The sequence below is a fragment of the Trachypithecus francoisi genome, unplaced genomic scaffold (genome assembly GCF_009764315.1).
Source record: "Trachypithecus francoisi isolate TF-2019V2 unplaced genomic scaffold, Tfra_2.0 Lachesis_group21, whole genome shotgun sequence".
Lineage (NCBI taxonomy): Eukaryota > Metazoa > Chordata > Mammalia > Primates > Cercopithecidae > Trachypithecus > Trachypithecus francoisi.
In genome coordinates, this window is record NW_022681467.1 from 2,788,923 (window position 1) to 2,813,091 (window position 24,169).

The 24,169-nt window shown below is 45.8% G+C and overlaps 1 protein-coding gene across 5 annotated transcripts; it reads right to left on the minus strand.

Moving 5' to 3' along the window:
- Positions 1–6,127: 6,127 nt before the first annotated feature.
- On the minus strand, positions 6,128–13,479 carry CSTL1 (cystatin like 1). 5 transcript variants are annotated; one of them, XM_033185323.1, is made up of 4 exons: positions 13,321–13,479; positions 10,938–11,274; positions 7,016–7,126; positions 6,128–6,298 (listed from the first exon to the last, which is right to left on the minus strand). In XM_033185323.1, the coding sequence occupies exons 2-4, from the start codon at positions 11,154–11,156 to the stop codon at positions 6,215–6,217; spliced, it is 414 nt and encodes a 137-aa protein (XP_033041214.1). In that variant the 5' UTR covers positions 11,157–11,274; positions 13,321–13,479; the 3' UTR covers positions 6,128–6,214. The 5 variants fall into 5 exon arrangements, with proteins under 5 accessions (XP_033041214.1, XP_033041213.1, XP_033041212.1 ...); XM_033185322.1 differs by lacking the exon at positions 13,321–13,479 and adding an exon at positions 11,685–11,835; XM_033185321.1 differs by lacking the exon at positions 13,321–13,479 and adding an exon at positions 11,631–11,835.
- Between the last annotated feature and the right edge of the window lie 10,690 nt (positions 13,480–24,169).

Here is a 24,169-nt window from a genome sequence, read left to right on the forward strand (position 1 = left end):
AGATTGTGAGTCCACTTTTTTTATTTTTCCTTTAAACCAAATTCTTCAGCTCATAGTAATAATCTGAAACTCTGCTGAGCCAGGGCAGTTTGGGGGTCCAAATGAGGTGATCTACATTATTCCTGACCTTATCGCCTACGCCTTCATGGTAGCAGAACTTCAATTTCATTATCACATCAGGCAAGATTTTAAGATTCTTTAGATTTTAAAATAGTATGGAGAAAATGAGAAGCAGAATAAGGAGAGGGAAGAAGCTCAAAGCAACTGAACAGTCAAGAGATATTTGCAAGTATGGCCTATGATGGCACCTCTGAGGGGCCCATTGAAGATTACCCTCTCTCCTTGCCTGAAACGCGAAATAAGAAGAAATCACACAAAGAACTAAGAAAGACAAGGCCTTTGCTACTGATGCGATAACCAGGTTGAGAGATGTGCCTTACTTTTGCAGGCAAGTGCACTTTCTAACTGCAAATTCCAGAATTAGACTTCTGCCCCTTTGCACGACAACACTGGACCAAACTAGGTCTGTCTATGAACAAATTCCTCTCCTGGAGGAACAAAGGGAAACATGTGCTCCCCATGTGAAGGAGGCGGACCTGGTGACAATGCCCAGTTCATTCTTCCCAAACAGACCTGTCAGATTAATCCCACCAGGAGAGGAAGTCCCAAGGACAGGGAGAAGCCAGGAGTACTCTGTTCAAGGGGCTTTCTTTCCACAGAGGGCACAGCAGCCACGGGAGGAAGCATCCCCCAACTCCATAGCCTGATTCAAGATCTCAGATGATGTTGCCGGGCTCACCCCACTCCACTTTCTCCTCCATGTGGTCGCAGGGAGGCTGCCAGCAACTCAATGGGTTAGGTGTGTCCTCCTTCATGTCCAGTAAGAAAGAGAGGAAGATCTTGTTCCCAAAAGCTCAAGCAAAAGCCCTGGGTTTAATACCACAGGCGAGGTCTAGGGACACCATAGCGTGCACACGTGCACGCTCACACACGCACACACACACAAACACACACGGCATTCATCTCCTTGTGGGGAGAGGGAGTTGAGGTATTTATCCAACAGTTCAGTTCCCGTCAGTATTGGCTCCTAGGGGGACATGAATTCCCTAGTACCTGTGGCCTGCGGCAGCTCCAGGGCAGAGTAAGCAGCAGAGACAGTGCACAGATAAAGGGGCACAGGGTCTGGCATCCGGAAGTCGAGCTGATACACGCAGAAAGTGGGAGATTTGAGAGATTATAGACAGAGCACCGATAGGAGAGCTCTTGCATGTGTGAACTGTCAGCTGAGATGCACGTCAGCAACACCAAGTCTCACCACGATGGGGTTGGCTTTGAAAGAACGAATCATTTTTTTTGGCTTTTACTCTCACTATTGAAGTGCTGGAATGCCCAGGACCCTGTTTCAGTGGGGAGCCTAGGTGGGCTTTCCCTCCACTAGCTGCCTGGGATGATGCTAACCTACAACGTCTTCATCTTTAACTGGGAACAACAGCACCTACTCCTTGAGGCAGTTGCAAAGATCGATGATGATATTGCATATACATTGCTTAACACAGTGCCTACCACGAAGCAGACATTCAAATACATATTAACCATTAGTAGGAACGCTGGCAGTGGCAGGTGGCAGTGGTAGTAATTTAATACTAGTCAACATTCAACACTTTTCTGACATGTTTGGCTATGGTGTCCCCAAAGCAGGCATTATTATTCCTGGGGAGATTAAAAAGAGAAGGTGGAACATTTGTGCCCACTAATCTCTTGGATTTCTCAGCCAATGTTGTGGGGCTTTCTTTGAAGTTTTTCAAAAAATTAGTGTATATTTCCAGGAGGTTACAAAGGTAGTACAGAGAAGTCCCCTGTGTCCTTCTTGTAGTTTCCCCTAATGGTTATCTCTTATCACATCATAGAAAAATATCACAATTAAGAAGCCATCATTGGTACTGTGTGTGTGCCCTTGAGTCACATGTGTACATTTGTGTAACCAGCACCACGCTCAAGACACGGCACTGCTCCATCACCAGAGAGCTCTGCTGTGCCGCCTCCCTGTACTCAGCCAGGGCCTGGGTGCCCACTCCTGTCTCGATGCTGGCTCAGGCCCACCCTTCCTGTTTGCCAGTTATGAAAGCAAGGTGGGCAGGGGGTGGTGGTGGGAGAGTTCACTTTAGAAAATTCAAAATAATGCCACAAAGTTTGATAAAACATTATAAAAAGAATAGTGTCCATACGAAATTGTATTTAAAGAGTTAGAAATACACATTGGGTACAGTGTGCACGGCTCAGGTGAGAGGTATGCCAAAATCTCAGAAATCACCACGAAAGAAGTTATCCATGTAACCAAACAGCACCTGTTCCCCAAAAACCTATTGAAATAAAATAATAAATAATAACAATAACAATAATAAGAGATGACTAAAGTTGGAAAGCAAAAAAATAAAAAAAAGATAGAAATAGTACAATTAGACCATATAAATAAAAGGTGTTCAAAAAGTAAGAACTTAGAGATTGAACAAAATTTAAATTGATAAGTAAGCAACATTAGAAAAACAAATTAGGTAAAAAACAAAAACTGTTTAAAAGTCTTGAGCAAAAAATAGCTAAAGGCTAAACATAAGCACATCCTATTACCCACTAACTCTTAGGCATATATCCAATAGAAACACATGCATGTGACCAGGCACGGTAACTCACGTCTGTAATCCCAGCACTTTGGGAGGCCGAGGTGGGTGGCCTGAGGCCAGGTGTTCAAGACCAACCTGGCCAACATGGTGAAACCCCATCTCTACTAAAAATACAAAAAAAAAATTAGCTGGGCATGGCAGCGGGCACCTGTAATCCTAGCTACTTGGGAGGCTGAGGCAGGAGAATCACTTGAACCCAGGAGGCAGAGGTTGCAGTGAGCCAAGATCATGCCACTGCACTCCAGCCTGGGCAACAAGAGTGAAACTCTGTCTCACAAAAAAAGAAAAAAAAAAAAAAAAGAAAGAGAAAAGAAAAGAAGCACATGTAATGTGTCTAGCATTAGACAGGTACACGCATGCTTGTTAATAGCTATTGTTCTTAGAAGCTGAAAACGACCCAAAAGTACATTATCAGTACAATAAATTGTGGTATATTTACACAATGGAATTCTATACAATAATGAAAGTGAACTATAACTACACAAGACAACACAGATGTATTGAATTCAAGAAGCTAGAAATAAAAGAATATACATTGTGTGACTCCATTTCTAAAAATGCAACCAACAAGCTGTGTTAAGCTAGGATGTTAGAATCTGGACAGAGGCTGCCTTTGGAGGCTCTTCATCTATCAAGTGGAGGAAAAGTTGCCATTTCATAGGGTGGTCATGATGATCAAATGGGACAATGTGGGCAGCAGACCAGTGTTGGTCACCTCGTCAGCCCTCAATTAGCTTAGATTTGCAGGACTGGGTGCTTTCTGGCCTTTTTGTTTTTGTGATGTTTGTGGGGAGGTTGTTTTTGCACAGGAATTTCACCTCCTTTAATTCTCTTCCTCCGTCCTCTCTTCTCCCTCAGGTCTTGCTGTCAAGTTTGAGGTTCTTGCTCTGTGTTTATTCTTTCTCTTTAGCAATACTCCCTCAAGTTGCCATTATGACCAGCTGGTGGCACTGGTGCCTGGGAAGAGGCTGAATGGTCAAGTGGTACAATAGGCACACTGTCAGCCATTGTCTGTGGCTGTGAGACCATTTCTGGTCTAACATGCACCTTCTCTAATCAACTGTCAGCCAGAGAAGGGGAGAAAACATAGGTCTTGTTTTAGCAGCCACAAGAATATGGGAGGCTCAATGACTCAGTGTGCAGAAAAGAGTTTGCACAGCTCACCTGAACTGCTGTCTTTAGAAAGGCTGCTTGCAGGCTGGGCGCGGTGGCTCACACCTGTAATCCTAGCACATTGGGAGCCTGAGGCAGGCAGATCACAAGGTCAGGAGATCAAGACCATCCTGGCCAACATGGTGAAACCCCGTCTCTACTAAAAATACAAAAAAATTAGCTGGGCGTGGCAGCATGCACCTGTAGTCCCAGCTACTAGGGAGGCTGAGCCAGGAGAATTGCTGGAACCTGGGAGGCAGAAACTGCAATGAGCCAAGATCATGCCACTGCACTCCAGCCTGGCAGCAGAGAGACTCCATAAAAAAAAAAAAAAGGAAAGAAGGAAGGAAGGAAAGAAGGAAGGAAGGAAGGAAGGAAGGAAGGAAGGAAGGAAGGAAGGAAGGAAGGAAGGAAGGCAGGCTGCTTATAAGGCTGGCCTTGGCTGGAGTTTGAGAATTTGGAGGGTCAACAGTTCCATGGAAAACTTTTCCTACATGATAAGAGGGCCTCAGTGTGTCTACACTCTCTGTACAGCAGTGAGGTTGATGTTGAACCCCTGCTCTCCTCTAGGAGTCTGGAATTTCGGCATGTGCCAGGCAGAGGCTGCCTTCATGACCAGCCCCCAATAAAAACCCTGGCTGCTGTGTTTTAAGGAACTTCCTTGTGACACATACTGTCACAGCTCACTTCTGGGGGAATTGAGCGTGCTCTGTGTAATGGCACTGGGAGAGGACTCTAGAAGCTCCCACCTGGTTTTCTCCGGACCTTTTGCTTTTGCTGGTTTCGCCCTGTGTCCCATTGTTGTCATATCACAGCTGTGAGAATGACACTAGGCTGAGTCCTGTGAGTCTTCTCGTGAGTCACTTAATGTGATTTTGGTCTTGGGAATCTCAGACACACTCACAAAACTGTGTGTGAGTCACAGTGTCGTGTGTGTGCTGGGAAGAAATAGGGCTCCCCACACTAGGGTCAGAACTCAGGGACATGCTACATTCCGAAAAGCCATAGAGAGGTGGGGTGGTGTAGAAAGAATGGTGAGGTTTCAGGCCGGGCATGGTGGCTCACGCCTGTAATCCCAGCACTTTGGAAGGCAGAGGTGGGCGGATCACAAGGTCAGGAGATCGAGACCATCCTGGCTAACACGGTGAAACCCCATCTCTAATAAAAATACAAAAAATTAGCTGGGCGGGCTAATGGTGGTGAGTGCCTGTAGTCCCAGCTACTAGGAAGGCTGAGGCAGGAGAATGGCGTGAACCCAGGAGGCGCAGCTTGCAGTGAGCAGATATCACACCACTGCACTCCAGCCTGGGCAAAAGAGGGAGACTCCATCTCTTTGAAAAAGGAAGAATGATGAGGTTTCCCCAATAATTATGAACATTCTGTTCTAATTACACAAGCTGGGTGGGCACAGTGGCTCACGCCTGTAATCCCAACACTTTGGGAGACTGAGACAGGAGGATCACTTGAGCCCAGAAGTTCATGACCAGCCTAGGCAACAAAGGGAGATATTGTCTCTACAAAAAGAAGTGTTTTAAAAAGTTAGCTGGATGGCCAGGCGTGGTGGCTCATGCCTGTAATCCCAGCACTTTGGGAGGCTGAGGAGGGCAAATCACAAGGTCAGGAGATGGAGACCATGCTGGCTAACACAGTGAAACCCTGTCTCTACTAAAAATACAAAATATTAGCCAAGCATGGCGGTGGGCACCTGTAGTCCCAGCTACTTGGGAGACAGGCAGGAGAATGGCGTCAACCCAGGAGGCGGAGGTTGCGGTGAGCCGAGATCGCGCCACTGCACCCCAGCCTAGGCAACAGAGCGAGACTCCATCTCAAAAAAAAAAAAAAAAAAATTAGCTGGACATAGCGGTGTGCTACTGTAGTCTCAGCTACTTGGGAGGCTAAGGTGAAAGGATCACTTGAGCCTGGGGAAGTCGAGGCTTCAGTGAATTGTGATTGTGCCACTTCTCTCCAGCCTGGACAACAGAGCAAGACTGTGTCTCAAAAAGAAAAAAAAAAGAAAGAAAGAAAGAAAAGATTGTACCAACCCCTGAAGACCACTGAAAGTGTGTGTGAGTGAGTGTGCATGTGTTTGACATGTATGAGTGAGTGGGTGGGTGGGTGGGTGGATGAGTGTGTGAGGCTGTTAAAGTGGGTGTGCCTGTATGTGAGTGGTGAGAGTGTGAGGGTGTCGTGAGTGTGTGCATTGTGTATGGGGGTTGTGAAGGTGTGTGCATGTGTGTGTGCGTGTACAATCATGTGTGCGTGCATGTGTGTGTGTGCATGTGTAATGAGACCCCAATGAGGGAGACATGATCCTTTACAGTTTAATAACAGCCAGTGCACAACTCAATCGTCTGAGCCCTCATCCAAGGTTTCTGCTCACATGCTCAGGCCTCCAGACAGGAATTGTTCCAGAGGTGGAAATAGTTTATCCAGGGCACGGTGTATATCAAAGACTCACAAATTAAACTCTGTGGAAGAAGAAAGAAAACAGACTTTGGGGGAAGTATTTTTCAAAGGCGAGCAACAGGTCCCTGTTCCCCAGGTCTGTCCCTGTGGCTGCTCATGAACCCCATCGGCAGAGAGGGGAGCTGTCCACAGTCAAGGTTAGAAACAGAAATGAGGGCCAGTCTGCAACGGGAATGTCACCCTGTCTTCCCCCTACCCAGCCACTTGGGACCCACAGCAGGTGCAGCTGGAGCCTGCGGCCTGGCAGGACCCTATGATATGGACCAGGCAGGCCAGCAAGGAGCAATAGCATCGTCCCCTCCTCCTGCACCTCCTTAGGCATGGGGGAGCCACTTGTATCTGCCAGCTTTCAAGGGGTGCCACTGACAGACCAGGAAAAATAGGAGGGAACAAGGAGGAAATTGGGCAATGCTTAGAGACCTGGAGAGGGAGAGAGAAGACAGAAGAAGGACCCCAAGGAAAGGGAAACACTTTCACACAGAGGCTCTGAGAAGCGGGCCAGGTTGGAGAAGGGTCCAGGCGACTAGAGGCCTGGATGCAGGGCTGTACCAGCCCAAATACAAAACCTCCCTCCTTCCCCCTTAGGAGGTGCCAGGCAGCTCCAGGGCTGGGCCCCAGCTGGCCTCAATCCACATAAGTGGAAAAACTGCCAACTTCTTGCTGTTGCTTTTTAAAATGTTCACTTCACAAGTCCCTTTGGGATGACTCCTACTACACACCTTTCTCAGCTTCTTGCTTTGCAGGGGACAGGAAGAATTGCTCGTGTCATTCCTCTTGCATTTGGTCCGGCCAATCTTCACGGTGACTATATACTCCACTCCTGTTGTCAGCTGCACAGAATCAGTTGTGCTGTTAGTGTGGACTCCAAGCACCCAGTGGCTGAACCTCTCCTGGAGAAGCTAGGACTGAGAGTAAAGCCCCCAGAGCCATAGTCCTTGTTCCCGGAGCTTACCCACCAAAAGCAGGGCTCCCTTCTCCCTACTTCTGGCTGGAGGGAGGGCAATGGCAGCCAGAGCTCCTGGTCACAGGTTGGTTTGCTGCAGCAGCCACAGAAAGCTTCTCACCTGCCTCCTTTCCATCCTCAGGACAGAAGAGGTAACATCAAGCTGGGTTGCCTGGCCACCACAAGCCACTCCCAGGCTGGCTCATGTGGCCTTCATAATGTAACAGAGTCAGCATCTTGTCCCCACCCTCCCAGTCCCTTCTGCCACTTCCTGTCTCCCTACTATCCTTCCTGACCAACCTAGCGGAAGGCAGCTTAGCAATACAGTTAAAAACAGTTTTGAAATCAAATTGATTTGGGGCACGCTTTTCCATTTACTGACTGACCTTGAGCAAGCTACTTAGCATCCTCAGCTTTTCCACTTACAAAGTACAAATCACATTTGTGCCTGCTCATGGAGTTGTTATGTGGGCTAAATGGAAGCATGCATTTCCCTTAATGTATAAAATACATTTTAAATATTTTCATAATTATAAATTATAAAATGTTTTAGCAAAGTGTCTGCAGCGTTACTTTGAAGCAGATTCGGTGTTAGGAGAGTGACAGAACACAAAATCTGGCTTTATCCCCTGCAGACTCTGTCACCATAGGGGAGTCCCTCCATTTTCCTGAGCCTCAGTTTCCTCATCTAGGAAACAAGGAGAGTAATGCCAGTTTCCTATTAGCGTGTACAGAAATGAAGGAAGGAGGCGTGGTGGGTACACGAGCCACGGGACAACGCATGCCAGGGATTTCCCCATGGCTCTTTCACTTGTGATCAAGTGTGAGGCCGTGAACCCTACAGGGGTTGGAGCCTGGAAAAGCTCTTGTGGGCAGGGAGGTCCTACGCCCAGCATGGAGACTCTAACAGAGAGCTTGGGGGTTACAAGTCCGGTTCTGAGCTGGATTCCCTGAGTAGATGTGTGGATTAGTAGATCTTCACCAGTGCAGGAGAAGCTCTGGGAGGCTCCCTGCTGCCTTGCCTTATCACTGTTGGTCAAGCCCATCGAGAGGGCTTGGTCGTCTCTGGGGTGGTGACTGACGCAGAGAGTGCCCACACTGCTCCTGGGAGGAAGACACCCTTAGCAAATACTGGGACAGGGCAGCGGAGGGGGGTGGGGGGGTGGCTAGGCCTGAGGGCAGTACCTGGCTCCCAGCACCCAAGCATGCAGGGGCCAGCCACGCATGGGCATTTGCAGGGCTGTACCAGGCATGGTCACACTGACTTTCAGCACGCTCGGAATGTAAGAAAAAACTAAACCACCAGTCATCACTGTAACTGACGTTCCAGTGTGCAAAGAGTTATTCGTTATTAGACTTATTTGTTTGATAATGACAGGAGTAGTAGTAATAACGGCAAAGATTTTTACAAGTGCTATTAGATGTTGGCACTGTGATAAGTACTTCCCTCCTATTCTGAGCCACTTTGCAGGTGAAGAAACTGAGGCCTGGAGAGTCTGGATGTCACTTGACCAAGAGCCTCAATCAGAAGGAGCTGGGCGTGAAGCCCCAGAGGCACCTGACAGCCCTCCATGCCGGCCCTTGTCCCCTCTGTGAGGTGTAAGGACAGACACAATCGTCTGGGTGTGGGGGTGCCCAGAGGCCCATGCCAAGATCCACCCAGCTACCAGGAGGCACGCCTGCTCTGTCTCCTTATCAATATGAATGACATCAAATGCTTATCATTATTCTTTAACAGCTAACTTAATGGTAATTGATTGATTTCACAAGACAAGCCTCCTTGGGGTCTCAACCAATCGGGAAGAACCAAGAACCAAATGGACAACATCGCCATCTTGTGGTAGTAGTTCCTCACTGAGCTAGTCCGCGGGACAGTCTGCACTGGGATAAGGATTTGACCTACACTGAGTGGTCCTGCCCACCCTGCCCTCCCGCCTTGCGGGTTCTCTCAGTTTCAGCTGCCTTACTCTCTGGCCAAAGAGCTTTCCCATAGCCAATTGTGTTTTCCCAAATCCAGCTAATTGAAGTAGGACATAGCATTGTTGCTGCCCCAACTTCTACAGTCGGCCCTCTGTACTTATGAGCTCCACATCTATGGATGCAAATAACTGTGCATCAAAATATTCAGGAAAGGCCGGGCGCGGTGGCTCAAGCCTGTAATCCCAGTACTGTGGGGGGCCGAGACGGGCGGATCACGAGGTCAGGAGATCGAGACCATCCTGGTTAACACGGTGAAACCCCGTCTCTACTAAAAATACTAAAAATTAGCTGGGCGTGGTGGCGGACGCCTGTAGTCCCAGCTACTTGGGAGGCTGAGGCAGGAGAATGGCGTAAACCCGGGAGGCGGAGCTTGCAGTGAGCGGAGATCCGGCCACTGCACTCCAGCCTGGGCGACAGAGCGATACTCCATCTCAAAAAAAGAATTAAAAAAAAAAATTTTTCAGGAAAAAAAATGTATGGTTGCCTCTATACTGAACATTTTTGTCTTGTAATTATTTGCTAAACAGTACAGTATAATTATCTACACAGCATTTACACTGTACCAATTATTATAATTAATCTAGAAATGATTTACCGTATGTGGGAAGATGTGCATAGGTTATGTGGAAATGCTATTCCATTTTACACAAGAGACCTGAGAATCCGTGGATGTGGGCATCCTGAGGGGTCCTGGAACCAGTTCCTCATGGACACCAAGGGTGACTGTATAATTTATTATCTGACCTTGAGGAAATGTTGGACCAATAAAAATGGTTCCCAAACAACTTTTCTTTCTTCTATTATCCTTCAATTAATATATTTCAGAGAAATTTTATATGTAAAACAGAAGGTGAGGTGATCTGGCTGAACCCTACTTCTCACATCCCCTCCACTTCCAGAATAAACCCTCTGTGTAATTTGAAGTTTGTATAACACAGAAAACCCAGTTTTGAATTTTACAACCCTGGACATTGAAAAAATATTGGGGGCTACAGGCCTACAGAGAATATTTGTATTTTGCGAAATGAGAACTTTAAATGGAGCAAAATCATCCTTGCTGTCACTCTGGCAGGGTCAAATATCAGAATGGAAGGCAATTCTTCCCAAGGAAAAAGAGTTGGCCGGGCGTGGTGGCTCATGCCTGTAACCCCAGCACTTTGGGAGGCCAAAGTGGGCAGATCACCTGAGGTCAGGAGTTCGAGATCAGCCTGGCTGACATGGTGAAACACTGTTTCTACTAAAAATACAAAAAATTAGCTAAGTGTGGTGGCGCACACCTGTAATCCCAGCTACTCGGGAGGCTGAGGCAGGACAATCGCTTGAACTCGGGAGGTGGAGGTTGCCATGAGCCGAGATTATGCCATTGCACTCCAGCTTGGGCAACAAGAGTGAAACTCCATCTCAAAAAAAGAAAGAAAGAGAGAGAGAGAAAGAAAGAAAGGAAGGAAGAGTTTAATCCTCAGTGAACATTTTTGTTTCTAAGTGTAATGGAGTTAGAGTTCATGCCAGTCCTTAGAAAAGCATTTTAGAAGCATGGCTGAGGACATTCTGGGATCTGAACAACTCTACAATGGACCCACTACAAGTGAAAATGCTCCCCACTCGGGACCTCACGGAGAACCACTGCTTGGTTGTTTCGGGAGCCACCCCAGAATCCTCACATGTCTGAAAGGGCAAGAACGGGGCCTGCTGATGTCTGGGAAGAGCAAGGTACAAACCTGCATCTGACTTCGAATTAGCTTCTGAACTCGATATAAGTAGGTGTCGTTGCTGGCATTGTTGTAGGATTGAATGAAGAAGTTAAGCGTTGAATTCATGTTCTTCTTGCTCATGGGCTTCTCCTGGAAGCCCTCCCACCTTTGGAAGTGACCCAGCTTGGCCAACAGGACCAGGGCAATCAGCAGCAGCAGGGGGTTTCTCCAGCATCTGATCCCCATGTCTACAGCCTCGGAAACCTTCTTCCCAACTGCACCTTCCAGGGTGTGGTGGTGCCAGGCTCACTCGTTCTCCCACGGTGACCCTCACCAACATAGGCTTTCCTAGGGGATGGCCTGCCTGCATTTAAACAGAGATTCAAACTGAACCTTGTCACTCACTTTCCAGTCAGTTCATTTTCTACTTATTTACATCACCCATTCAGTTCTTTGGTGATCCAGGCAAGCAAAATTTTTAAACAGCTGCCAAGGTGTGCAAGCCCCTCTCCCTGCCTTCACAGGTCTCAGGGAAGAAAGCCCTCAGAACAGCCCCTCCAGTGCTCTGCAATAGGATCTGGGTCATAGAGAAGCATCACTTACGGGAAGGGAGGAGGCCTTATGGAGAAGGTAATATCTGAGCTGAGATATAAGGAAGCAGTCATATGGAGCAAGAGGTGGTACATTCTTCTTACCTACCTTGGGGTCCAACTGTCTTACCAAGCCACCACCTGTTCCCTGTGCTTCCTTTAGAGACACGTTCTCCTTGCTCACCTGCCACCCGCCCACCACAGATTTCTGCCTGTGGGATCCCCCTGTACCTGCAGGCCCTGCCCTGGCTTTTGCTACCTTGTTGTGACCCTAGTGGAGCTTTGTGAGGTAATTGCAGCCTCCCTATGAGGGAGGAATAAGCTGTGAGCCCCATTTAGAAATTATCCTGCAGACCCCTGAAGATTAGGTGTCACTTACCCCCAAAAGTCCATGAGTGCCCTATTTTAAAAACATTTACTGGCTGGGCACAGTGGCTCACGCCTGTAATCCCAGCACTTTGGGAGGCTGAGGTAGGTGAATCACCAGAGGTCACTAGTTCGAGACCAGCCTGGCCAACGTGGTAAAAATCCCGTCTCTACTAAAAATACAAAATTAGCTGAGTGTGGTGGCATGCTCCTATAGTCCCAGTTACTCGGGAGGCTGAGGCAGGAGAATCGCTTGAACCCAGGAGGTGGAGGCTGAAGTGAGCTGGGATGGCTCCGCTGCAGTCCAGCCTGGGTGACAGAGCGAGACTCTGTCTCAAAAAAAAAAAAAAGAAAAAGAAAAAAAGAAAAAGAAAAAAGGAAAAACAAAAAGCAGCAGAAAAAACACCCTAAATGGAATCCCACCAGAACAAAACATTAGTGGAATAGTTGATGAAATGTGAATAAAATCTGCAGATTGCTTAATAGTGTTGTGTGAATATTGATATTCTAGTTTTCACTGTTGTACTGTGATTGTATAATACGTTAAAATTTGGGGCAGCGAAATGAAGGGTATATGAGAATGCTTTGCGCTATTTTTGCAACCTTTGTTTAAGTCTGAAATTATTCCAAAATAAAGGTTAAAATGTTGAAAACGAAATAAAGCATTGTTCTGTGAAGAGTAGCGTGCTGAGGCGGGGGAAGCAGGAGCCTTGGGATCCAACTGTCCTGGCTCAAGTCTTTTGCTGGGGACTCTGGGAGAGTTACCTCATCTCCCTACACTGGGTTTCTTCATCTGTAATATGAGAATGGGGAGAAAGACTCCTCTTGCATTGTGGTAGAGACTAACTGGATATAGGCAAAGAACCTGCTCCCAAGTCAGGTGTCGGGTGCATAAGAACATCTTCTTCGTGATTCTTCTGTGACTCTGAACCCACACTTAACCTTTGGCCTGGTCAGGTCCCTCCTGTCCCGGAAGCCAGGCCACCTTCCATCATGACAATGTTGCTAGCACCTGTCACAACATCCTCCCTTGGCCCCAGAGCCTGTCTCGAGAGGACTTGTCCGGCCGGTGGAGGTGATACGTTTGAAATTCCCTGAGCCTGAGCTGCCGAGGGCCACTTGCTGTAGAATAGATAATGAAGGATTCTGAGTAATCGGGGAGGCCACTCAGACCTGGGTCATCTCAGCACCCCCTGGACACCTGGAATACTCCTGTCAGACTGAGGCCTGTAGAGAGGAAAAATAACATTGAGTGGGCTGTATTAGAAACCCCATGGACGTGGGGCTCAAAGCATAAACAATAAATCTGTTTAAGAAACATGGGAGTTGGTTGTGTCTGTAAAGAGAAAAATGAGTCACTGGCAATTTTATTTGAAGAAAAGGAAAACACAGACCCTGGCTATGCTGCAGAAGGAGATGCAAGGGGCCTAACAGGTCACACTGGCATTCCTTACCTTGTGGCAGTAGAACGCTGATCTCTGACTCTGTGGACATGGAATCAGGAAAAAATATGATTCTGGTAAGGTGCATGTGTAAAGGGAGACAGGGAGCTCAGTTACAGCATGGAATACTGGCAGAGCATAGTGGCTGATGCTTGGGGGCTGAGGCTGGAGGATTGCTTCAGCCCAGGAGTTCCAGACCAGCCTGGGCAACATGATGAAACCCTGTCTCTACAGAAAATACAAAAATTAGCTAGGCATGGTGGCATATACCTCTAGTCCCAGCTACTTGGGAAGCTGAGGTGGGAGGATCGCCTGAGCCCAAGAGAAGTCGAGGCTGCAATGTGCTGAGATCGCACCAAGCACTCCAGCCTGAGTGACAAAACAAAGGGAAATAGAGGACTTAGTTGTCTGGTTACTGCCATGAAATAATGGAAAAGTAGGGGCCTGAGTATTTCCATGGAACAAGAGTAAATTAGGAGTGCTGGCTATAACAAATAGGAGCCCTGTTCTTGCCAATAAAAGAAGGGAAAAATACGAGCTCTGGTTAGACAATGGAATAACAGGAAATGTGGGGTCTGCTCATGTCCGTGGAATGAGGGGCATAGGAAAGAAGGATTGCAAAAGGGCATGAGAAATCTTCAGGTGATAGACATGTCTGTTGTATGAATTGTAGTGATGATTCCACAGATGCATATGTATGACAAATCTCATCAAATTGTACACTTTAAATATGTGCAACTTGGCCTGGTGCAGTGGCTCACACCTGTAATCCCAACACTTTGGGGAGGCCAAGGTGGGCAGATCACATGAGGCCAGGAGTTCAAGATCTGCCTGGCCAACATGGTGAAACCCCATCTCTACTAAAAAACACAAAAATTAGCCGGGGAGCACACCTGTATAGTCTCAGCAACTCTGGAGGTGAGAAGAAAGGATCGCTTGAGCCTTGGAGGTCTAGAATGCAGTGAGCTGTGATTGTGCCACTGCACTCTAGCCTATCCTATAGAGTAAGACCCTGTCTGAAAAGAAAGAAAGAAAGAAAGAAGAAAGAAAGAAAAAGAAAGAAAGAAAGAAAGAAAGAAAGAAAGAAAGAAAGAAAGAAAGAAAGAAAGAAAGAAAGGAAGGAAGGAAGGAAGGAAGGAAGGAAGGGAAAGAAAGAAAGAAAGAAAGAGAGAGAGAGAGAAAGGAAGGAAGGAAGGAAGGAAGGAAGGAAGGAAGGAAGGAAAGAAGGAACGAAGGAAGGAATCTTTCCCAGGAGTCCAGCAAACCAGGCCTCCATCTCATGAGCTGAACCTGGTAACAGGCCACTGCTGGACCAGGCATGATGGCAAGTGTGGGATTCCTGTTGGATCAACCCGTGGCTTGGTGCTGTGTGGATGAGATGGTGCGTGTCCCACAGGGGCCCTCTATGAGTTGCAGAACTTCCTGGTTCTCTCTGTTGACGACCAAGCTCAGGATTTCTTTATCAGTCAAGCTCCTAGGAGAAGCAGGAAATAAACAAGAACATGGTGATGTGTTTTATCCCAGCAGGCTCTGCTTGCATAGGCTGAGGAACCTGCAGACAGGGAGTTTCCTGGCTGTAGCTTTTCATCACTCCTTCACCAGTAGATATGGCATTGGTGCTGGGAAAGGGTCACACTGTGACACTCTCTCCATCAGCTTACATCTGCTATCTGAAATTTTCCCATCACTCTAGGGAAACAAATAATCCTCTGTAAACAACATGGCTGATCTCAGTTGGTTTCTTCTCTCCACTCTCTCTTTTCTGTTTTTTTTTTTTTTGCATGTAGCACTGTTTGACAAGCTCTGCTTTTTCCCCTAAATAATCCTGTTCTAGGCTCACTGCTGACCTGGATATAACCCAGGCAGAAAGCAAATCTATTTGCGACCCATCTGCTGCCGGGCACCCTCCAAACATGGCCCAGGAAGGAATGGTTAGCAGTCTGTGCCTGCTTGAGGACTCTCCCAGCCATGGCTGCAGGGCGGGGGTAGGGGAGCAGAGTCCACACTGCCAGCAGCAGCTCCCGCTGCAGCCCTGAGCCCTCGCCTCCAGGGCAGTGGCAGAAGAACATGGCTGACCTTGGCTGGAAATGCCTTCTGATTCTGGGGAGCAGGCCAGCGGCAGGCGCACAGAATGTCAGCAAACAAGGTGGTGCTACAGATGGCTCCAAACTGGCATCGCTCCAAAGGTCCCAGGGTACATTTTCTCTTTCCAGACACAGAAACCTGAGAAATCACAAGGCTTAAAAAGTCAGAGCATGTCACAAGAGGCCAAGGATGCCCAGGGTGGAGGGGCTTATGGGGAGGTCATTGTCCTCACCCAGCCTTTGGTCTCCTTTCTGCAGACATTTTCCACAACACAATATCTGTTTACCAGCTCTTAAATAGTCATCAGGTTCCATTTTGAAAGCAAAGAAAAAGCAGGTGGATTCTGCAGGCTGCGACACTCCTGCTTCCACCTTCTCCTGAGATCTTTCTGGTTTTCTATAATCAGTTGCTCTTCCCACTGAAGTAATGAGCAGCAAAAGCAGAAGAGGGCCAAGAGTTTGTTGAAATCTGTAATTAAGACTTCAGGTTCAACTCTTTTTTTTGCCCATTTTTCTTTTTGGTTGTCTTCAATTGATTGGTAGGATTTCTTTATCCTTCTTGCAAATGTCATCCTCTGGGTTGTGGTTGTCTTTTCATTTTATTTATGGCATGTTGATGAAAAAATATTCTTGGCCGGGCGTGGTGGCTCAAGCCTGTAATCCCAGCACTTTGGGAGGCCGAGACGGGCAGATCACGAGGTCAGGAGATCGAGACCATCCTGGCTAACACGGTGAAACCCCGTCTCTACTAAAAAATACAAAAAACTAGCCGGGCGAGGTGGCGGGCGCCTATAGTCCCAGCTACTCGGGAGGTTGAGGCAGGAGAATGGCGTAAACCCGGGAGGCGGAGCTTGTAGTGAGCTGAGATCCGGCCACTGCACTCCAGCCTGGGCGTCAGAGCGAGACTCCGTCTCAAAAAAAAAAAAAAAAAAAAAAATTCTTAATCTTAATGGAAAGAATGTATTGATTTTTCTCTCATGGTTTGCATTTTTATGTCCTATTTAGGAAATCAAGGTCATAAAGCTACTTTTAAATAATTTTTTTCTGAAATTTTTAAAGTTTAGCATTTCCCATTTATGTCCATAATCCATCCAGATATTTGTGCATGGTATGTTTACTAATGTTTTCTTCAGAATTTTTGTATCTATCTTCATGAGTTAAACTGGCCGATGATTGTTTTTTCTCATATTGTGCTTTCCTGGTTTGGGTTTCAAGGTTATACTGGCCTCATCCAATGAGTTGGGGAGCATGTCAGTCTGGGTCTCCACAGTCAGCACAGGCACACTTGCAACAGGAGAGTTCAGAGAAGTTTCCATATAGGGCACTGTGCAATGGTGCAGGTGCACAGAAATCCCAGGGCACAGGGCAAGTGTCTGCAGCTAGCAGCAGCCATGCCAGCAACCCTAAGCCTGAAAGATGAGGTAAACAATCTAGAAAGAATTGGAGTGCCAGCTGGCCACCTTGTGGAGGGAGAAGGGGACAAACACCGTGATCTCAATCCCCTCTGTCCTCTACCTCATGCCTTGGCATCTTGTTGTCAAATACAAACAGAAGTTATAGGGCACAAGAGCCCTACTGATGGAGTCCACAGCAGCCTGTGTTGTGGAGCAGAGAGCAGCATGGAGAAAGTGCATTAGTCAGGGTTCTCCAGAGAAACACATAGATATGAAGATATTTATTATAAAGGATTGGCTTGTACAATTATGGAGGCCTTGAAGTCCACCATCTGCTATTTGCAAGCTGGAAACCAAAGACAACCAATGGTATAGTTTGAAGGCCTGAGAGTTGGAGAGCCACGGGTGTAGATTCCAACCCGAGTCTGAAGGCTTAATAACCAGGAGCGCTGAGGGCAGGAGAAGATTGATGTCACAGTCCAAACAGCCAGGCAGAGCTAATTCAACCATCTGCCACTCGGGCACTCAGTGGATTGGATTGGATGGTGTCACTCACATTGGAAACCATTTGCTTTTACTCAGTCCACTGATTCAAATGCTGACCTTTTCCAGAAACATCCTCACAGACCCATTCAGAAATAACATTTAACAGATATTGGGCATTCTGTGGCCCAGTCAAGCTGACACACAAAATTAACCATAACAGAGGGGTAGCAAGTGGGGCTAGGGGGCAAACAGAAATTAGCCAGCGCCGGACGATTTCCCTCTGTCTTAATTCTCTTGAAGAGCTGCTAGTTTTTACCTTTTTACCCATTCCTTTTAAGGATTGGGAAAGGGAGATTCTATGATCTGACTTCATTTCATTTCTTTGTCCAGATACTCTCCTAATGTGCAGCCGATTTTCATCATTTGCAGAAGTTATCTCTATAAAATCTCTGCAAACACAGAAGTAGTAAATGCTAAACCGTTGTGCCCAGGAAAAATACAAGGCTTGGTTTCCTTGAGTCTCTGGTTACAACACTTTCTTTCAATTGATCAATATATAACCTCGTTTTATGTGTGTCTCTAGTTAGAGGTGTCTTTTAAAATATATATTGTTGACTCGTTATCATCAAGCTCATCACCAACAGCTCTGTAAATGCCTGAATGAAGCTTATTTTTTTTTAAATTTTTATTTTTTATTTTTATTTTTTTGAGACGGAGTCTCGCTCTGTCACCCAAGCTGGAGTGCACTGGCCAGGTCTCATCTCACTGCAAGCTCCGCCTCCCGGGTTCATGCCATTCTCCTGCCTCAGCCTTCCGAGTAGCTGGGACTACAGGTGCCCGCCACCTCGCCCGGCTAGTTTTTTGTATTTTTTAGTAGAGACAGGGTTTCACCGTGTTAGCCAGGATGGTCTCGATCTCCTGACCTTGTGATCCGCCCGCCTCGGCCTCCCAAAGTACTGGGATTACAGGCTTGAGCCACCGCGCTCGGCCATGAAGCTTATTTAAGACACATTTTCTCCATAAGGCAGCTCACAGCCTTCCTGTGCTTAGGAACTAGATAGCACTGCAGCACTATGCCTGGGGCCATTTTAAACGGCAAAAGCGCCAACCAAAAAAGCACAAAACTGAAACCACATGTGGTGGCTCGTACGTGTAATCCCAGCACTTTGGAAGGCTAAGGCTGAAGGCACTTGAGCTCAGGAGTTCGAGATCAACCTGGGTAACACAGCAAGACCCCACCTCTTAAAAAAAAAAAAAAACAAACCACAAAATTGCAAAATGTGGCAGTAAACAGGCTGTGAAAAAGAACACTTGCTAACAACATAAGAGCTGGAACAAGGCTGGGAGTGGTGGCTCAAGGCCAAGGTGAATTACCTGAAGTCAGGAGTTCGAGACCAGCCTGATCAACATGGGGAAACCCCATCTCTACTGAAAATACAAAACTTAGCTGGGTATGGTGGCATGTGTCTGTATTCCCAGCTACTTGGGAGGCTGAGGCAGGAGAATTGCTTGAATCCAGGAGGTGTAGGTTACAGTGAGCTGAGATCGAGACACTGCACTCCAGCCTGGTAGACAGAGTGAGACTCCATCTCAAAAAACAAACAAACAAACAAAAAACAACAACAGCTGGAACAAGAAGGCAGAGTGTTGCTGTGTTTGACCTCAGCTTGGAACATATGTGTCAGGCCACCCACATTTTTTCCCACTCTGAGTGTCTGTGAATGACTGCAAGAGTGCCACAAGTGTTGATTTTAGGATTGTAACTTAATTTCAGCAAGTAGGTGAGTTTGCAAATATGAAATCCATGAAAAATAAGGGTTGACTGTGTTTTTAAAGCCAGTTACTACCATGCTAAGAGTAGATTTGTGAAGACCCGGTTCTTCCCACCTGATTATGAAGAAATGCTAGCACTGTACCCTAAAGAAGCCTGGGACAGTGTAATTTAGTGATGGGAAAATTATTTAACTTTCCAAGACAGTCTTAGATGTTTCTATAAGAGCCAGATGTGATGCAAACCAAATATACCACAGTGGAAAAAGGTTTTGTGAAATTTGATTCATTCAACTATTGGCCATTAACAATCAATTACAAACACTTACAGCAACAGAGAAAATATATGTTTCATAAACAAACAAAAAATACAAACTACAAGCATACTCCTAATAATACTTACATGTGTATAAGTTTCATGAATAAAAATGAGATAGCACTATATACGTATAAAAAATTAAAAATGTTTCATTGGGTAGGTAGAATTATGAGCATCTTTTTTCCTAAAATTTCTCCTAATGTAATATTAAATAATGATGTGAAAGGAATTCAAAGAGTATGTGGAAAATAAACCATTTTTCCCTTTAAGCAATTGTGTCTGTGGCTCATAACCATAACTTATATTAAGCATAGATAAGAAAGGTCTCAGAACATATAATATAAATAAAAATTGTCAAAATGATCGTATGCCCATTTGCCATAAATAAAGGCATCAAGTTAATTTCAAAACTTGTCTGTAGACTTTTATATCAGCTAATAAAAAGAAGAATATTTGGTTGGGCACAGTGGCTCATGCCTGTAATCCCAGCACTTTGGGAGGCAGAGATGGAAAGATTGCTTGAGCTCAGCAGTTTGAGACCAGCCTGGGCAAGACAGCAAGACCTCATCTCTACTAAAAATAAAAATTAAAAAAACAGCTGGGTTTGGTGGTACATGCCTGTAGTCCCAGCTACTCAGGAGGCTGAGGTAGGAGGATCACTTACTCCTGGGAGATATAGGCTGCAGTGAGCTGTGATTGTGCACTTCAGCCTGGGCAGCAGAGCAAGACCCTGTCTCAAAAAAAAAAAAAAAAAAAAAGAACACTTACTAATGACAATAATACGTATTTTCTCATAAGCATTTATTTTAACTTAATTTACCATTTTTTGTTTTCCCTAACAGATATTTGTGTATATTTAATTTTACCTTTTCTAACTTTTTGGTCTGAATTTTGTAAAGTAATTTTTTAAGGAAAGGTTAAGTAAGATTAACAAAGTTACACTTGGGGAAACTTATAACAATTTTGACAGGGTGTGAAATGTCACCCCACACACATAACACACAAACACATAAACTGATGTTGTTTCAAAAAGTTTGAGATTAACAAAAGCTGTTTAATTATTTCTCTGAAATGTGCCATTCAAATGTTCTTGGGTCTCTTGTTCTATGGGTCTATGTCTATGAGAAAAATGAAAAGAATCCCTGTAAATAGAACAATTAAATTCTATCCTTAGATTTGCACAACCTCATCCACATAGATGGAAGATTTATTTTCATTAATGCATTCCTTTAACGATTTTGGGTGAAGAGCCTCCTGAAATGGACTTCCTTCTTCCCTGCCTTCTGAAGCAGAACACTCTGCTTTAGATGGTTTGACCTTGTCTGATGACTCTGAGCCATGCTTAGCATTTCAGGCAGAAGCAAGGCTGAGATGTCATCAGAGGAGGCCACTGTAGACCTGGGCAGGGACCCTTGGGCCATGCCATGCAGGGCCATGTGAGCTGAGGGCTGTCCCCCAACCCCAGCGTAGGGGCTCCAGCTTCCCAACTTTGTCAATGCAACCAGAGTGGACCAGGGTGAGCAGTGACACCCTCTAACCTAGCTGTTGTGCTGTGAAAACGTCTGCAAATCCTCGGAGGCCCTCCCATCAGGAAATGGAGTCTCATTGCCCTCCCTTTAATGTGGGTGAGCCTTCTTGCTTTGCTTCAGTGAAGCAGCAGTGATGTCCTGTAACTTTCCATACTGGATCTTTGCCTGGTGCTTTCTCTCCTTCTGTGAACACATGCAGATGACTACACCCTTTTTCCATACCGATTCTGTTCTTTTCTGACTCTGGCTTTCTTAGTGTTGGGGTTCTCAAGTAGCTTCAGCCCTGTCTTGATAAATCATATTTCGGGGTGTGTGTTGATTCAGTCTGAGCGTCCAGGTGTCCACCTCCATCTGCTCACAGGGAAAAGCCAGCAGTACTGTTGGCTCTGCCTTGTTCAGGCTACAGGCTCCTTTCCTGCTCTGACTTCTCAGAAACTCCCTGAAGCCTTTTTATTTTCTTTTCTTACACGTGTCTAAAGTTTCTGAAAAGCAAGGCACATAGAGGCTAGTGCAATCCACTAGGACTTGTGCAACGATAAAATTGTTCTCTGTGCAGTCCAATATAGTAGTGTAGGGAGGCATCTCACGCTCCATCCACCTGGGCTCCTGGTGGAGTCTGAAAATTAAACTTATGTAAGACAAGTTAATAGCAGAAAAGCACACAGATGTATTTGATACACGTTTTACATGGCATGGGAGGCCTCATAAGGAAATAAAAACCCAAAGAAGCAGTTATAGTGTGTTACTTATTTACTGAATTGGACAAAGAATAGTAAACTGAAAACGTGATGAGGCAGAGGAGCTTGGGCTAGGGTAGTTAATTAGATAGAAAAGTGACTAGGAAGATAAGGGTTAGTTTAACAGGGTTTGTACAGAATTCTCTTGGACTCAACTTCCTGCCTTTGATGATAAAAATGTTGCTTTATTGCTAGTGTAAGAAGGACATCTTTCATATGGGAGTTTCATCTCTTGCTTTAAAGAAACAAGAGGTTGGGGCCAGGCGCAGTGGCTCACGCCGTAATCCCAGCACTTTGGGAGACCGAGGGGGGCGGATCACGAGGTCAGGTGATCGAGACCATCCTGGCTAACACGGTGAAACCCCGTCTCTACTAAAAATACAAAAAATTAGCCAGGTGTGGTGGCGGGCGTCTGTAGTCCCAGTCACTTGGGAGGCTGAGGCAGGGGAATGGCGTGAACCCAGGAGGCGGAGCTTGCAGTGAGCGGAGATTGCACCACTGTGCTCCAGCCTGGGCAACAGAGCGAAACTCTGTCTCAAAAAAAAAAAAAAAAGAAAAGAAAAAGAAACAAGAGGTCAAAGCATCCAGTGTGTATTCTGCATGCAAAAAGAAAAGAAAAAGGTCAAAGTAATCTTCTTGCACCTGTCATTTTTCAGGTGTCTTTTTTTTTTTTTTTTTTTGAGACAGAGTCTCACTCACTCTGTCGCCCAGGCTGGAGTATAATGGCACAATCTCAGCTCACTGCAACCTCTGTTCCACCTCTCAGGTTCAAGTGATTCTCCTGCCTTAGCCTCCTGAGTAACTGGGATTACAGGCATGCACCACCACACCCAGCTAATTTTTGTATTTTTTGTAAATTTTGTATTTTTAGTGGAGATGGGGTTTCATTGTGTTGGCTAGGCTGGTCTTGAACTAGTCACCTCAAGTGATCCGCTTGCCTCAGCCTCCCAAAGTTTTCGGATTACAGGTGTGAGCCACCGCCCTCAGGCGTCTAACTTAGTCAATCCACCAGGTGTCTAACTTAGTCAATCCACTAGGGTTATATATTTTTAACTTTTTCAGTAGCCACTGGCTATGTGTGGCTATTGAGCACTTGAAATGTGGCTAGTACAGCCCTGAAATGGAATTTTACATTTTATTTAATATTATTTAATGTGAATGTAAATGGCCACCAGTGGTGCGCAGTTCCATCCTGGGCAGCGCAGGTGTGGGCAGTGGGTCCTTTGGCTCTTCTCCAAGGTGACTTCTACTCTTCTCCTGATCCACACCAGGGGTGCTTCTCCTTTTCTTTTCCTTCTTGTTTCAAGGATTCCTCAACTGTCTCTCTAGTCAGGTCTTATTCTGTGATGTTCATCTCTCTGCCCTGCCTCCTTTCCTCCCCTAGCCTCTGGGAGAAGAAAGCACTTGCTCTACACAGTAATTAAGTTTTGAAGGTTTTCTCCCGCTTTGGTGTGGACTGGCGGAATGGTGGGAGTGCCCACAAATTTCCAGTGACAAAGAAGAGAATGAAGGAAATTACCAGAAACCACCAAAAATGTCTCTCTTAATTGCAAGTACTAGCTTCGAGGAGGCAGTCTGTTCCGGCTCCTTTTCAACTGACTACAGATTTGAGAATCTAGAACTGTGTGCTTTAGAATAGGGGTGGATTTCAAAATGTGCATTTTCTAGACCCCAGCTGCAAGGGACCTTGATACCAAAACCCAGTGGCCTAGCAATCAGTATTTCTTAAATATCCGTTAGAGCTTCTGCATCAGACCACGTTTGGGAACTAATTTAATCAACACACTGATTTACTTAGGAGTTTTTGATTTAGCCTCACTCCATTAAACGCCCATAGACTGCTCTGCTTTCCAAATGCTTATGTTCACTTTTTACGGTTTTTCTCTGATCTCCCCTGCATTTACGGTCACCTCCAACTTCCTGCCTCCTTCTCTCTCCAAAAGCACACAGATCAGCTTTTCAAAGTTAAAATAATGCATGTAGTAATCGTAAATAAACTGCATGAAGAGCTGAGATTTCTTTCTATCTCTACAGAGGCCTGAAATGTATGAACTCTGTGACATGTGCTTTAGTCAACTTTCTTTCTAGGAGTTTGGCCCCTCTTGCCTTGCTCTCTACAGACAGTCTTCATTTTTTAAAATTTTGCATGCCAGTGCCCAGAGTGTATTTATTAATAGTTTGAAACTGTCATAAATCTCACTTGGCGGTGATTTTCTTATTAGCTTCAGCATCTCTGCCTTAGCACTGCCAAGCTTGAATGGTCTAGACATTGTATTCAAAAATAACTCCCTCTGGGACAGGCCTGAAAGTCTCTGGCACAGGATTCCATCTATCTATGGATACTTCTCCTAGGAGATTAGAAGTCTTCCTGGCAGGCACAAATTTTGTCCCTGGAGATCCATCCACTATGGCCAGTATTATGTAAAGGATAAGAGTTCAGTGGCTGATATCTCCTGAATATAACTCAGTCAACAAAAGAGTGGATTGTGCATATATTGCATATATGCAACTCGTTTATAACCAAGGAAGAGAGGACCAACAG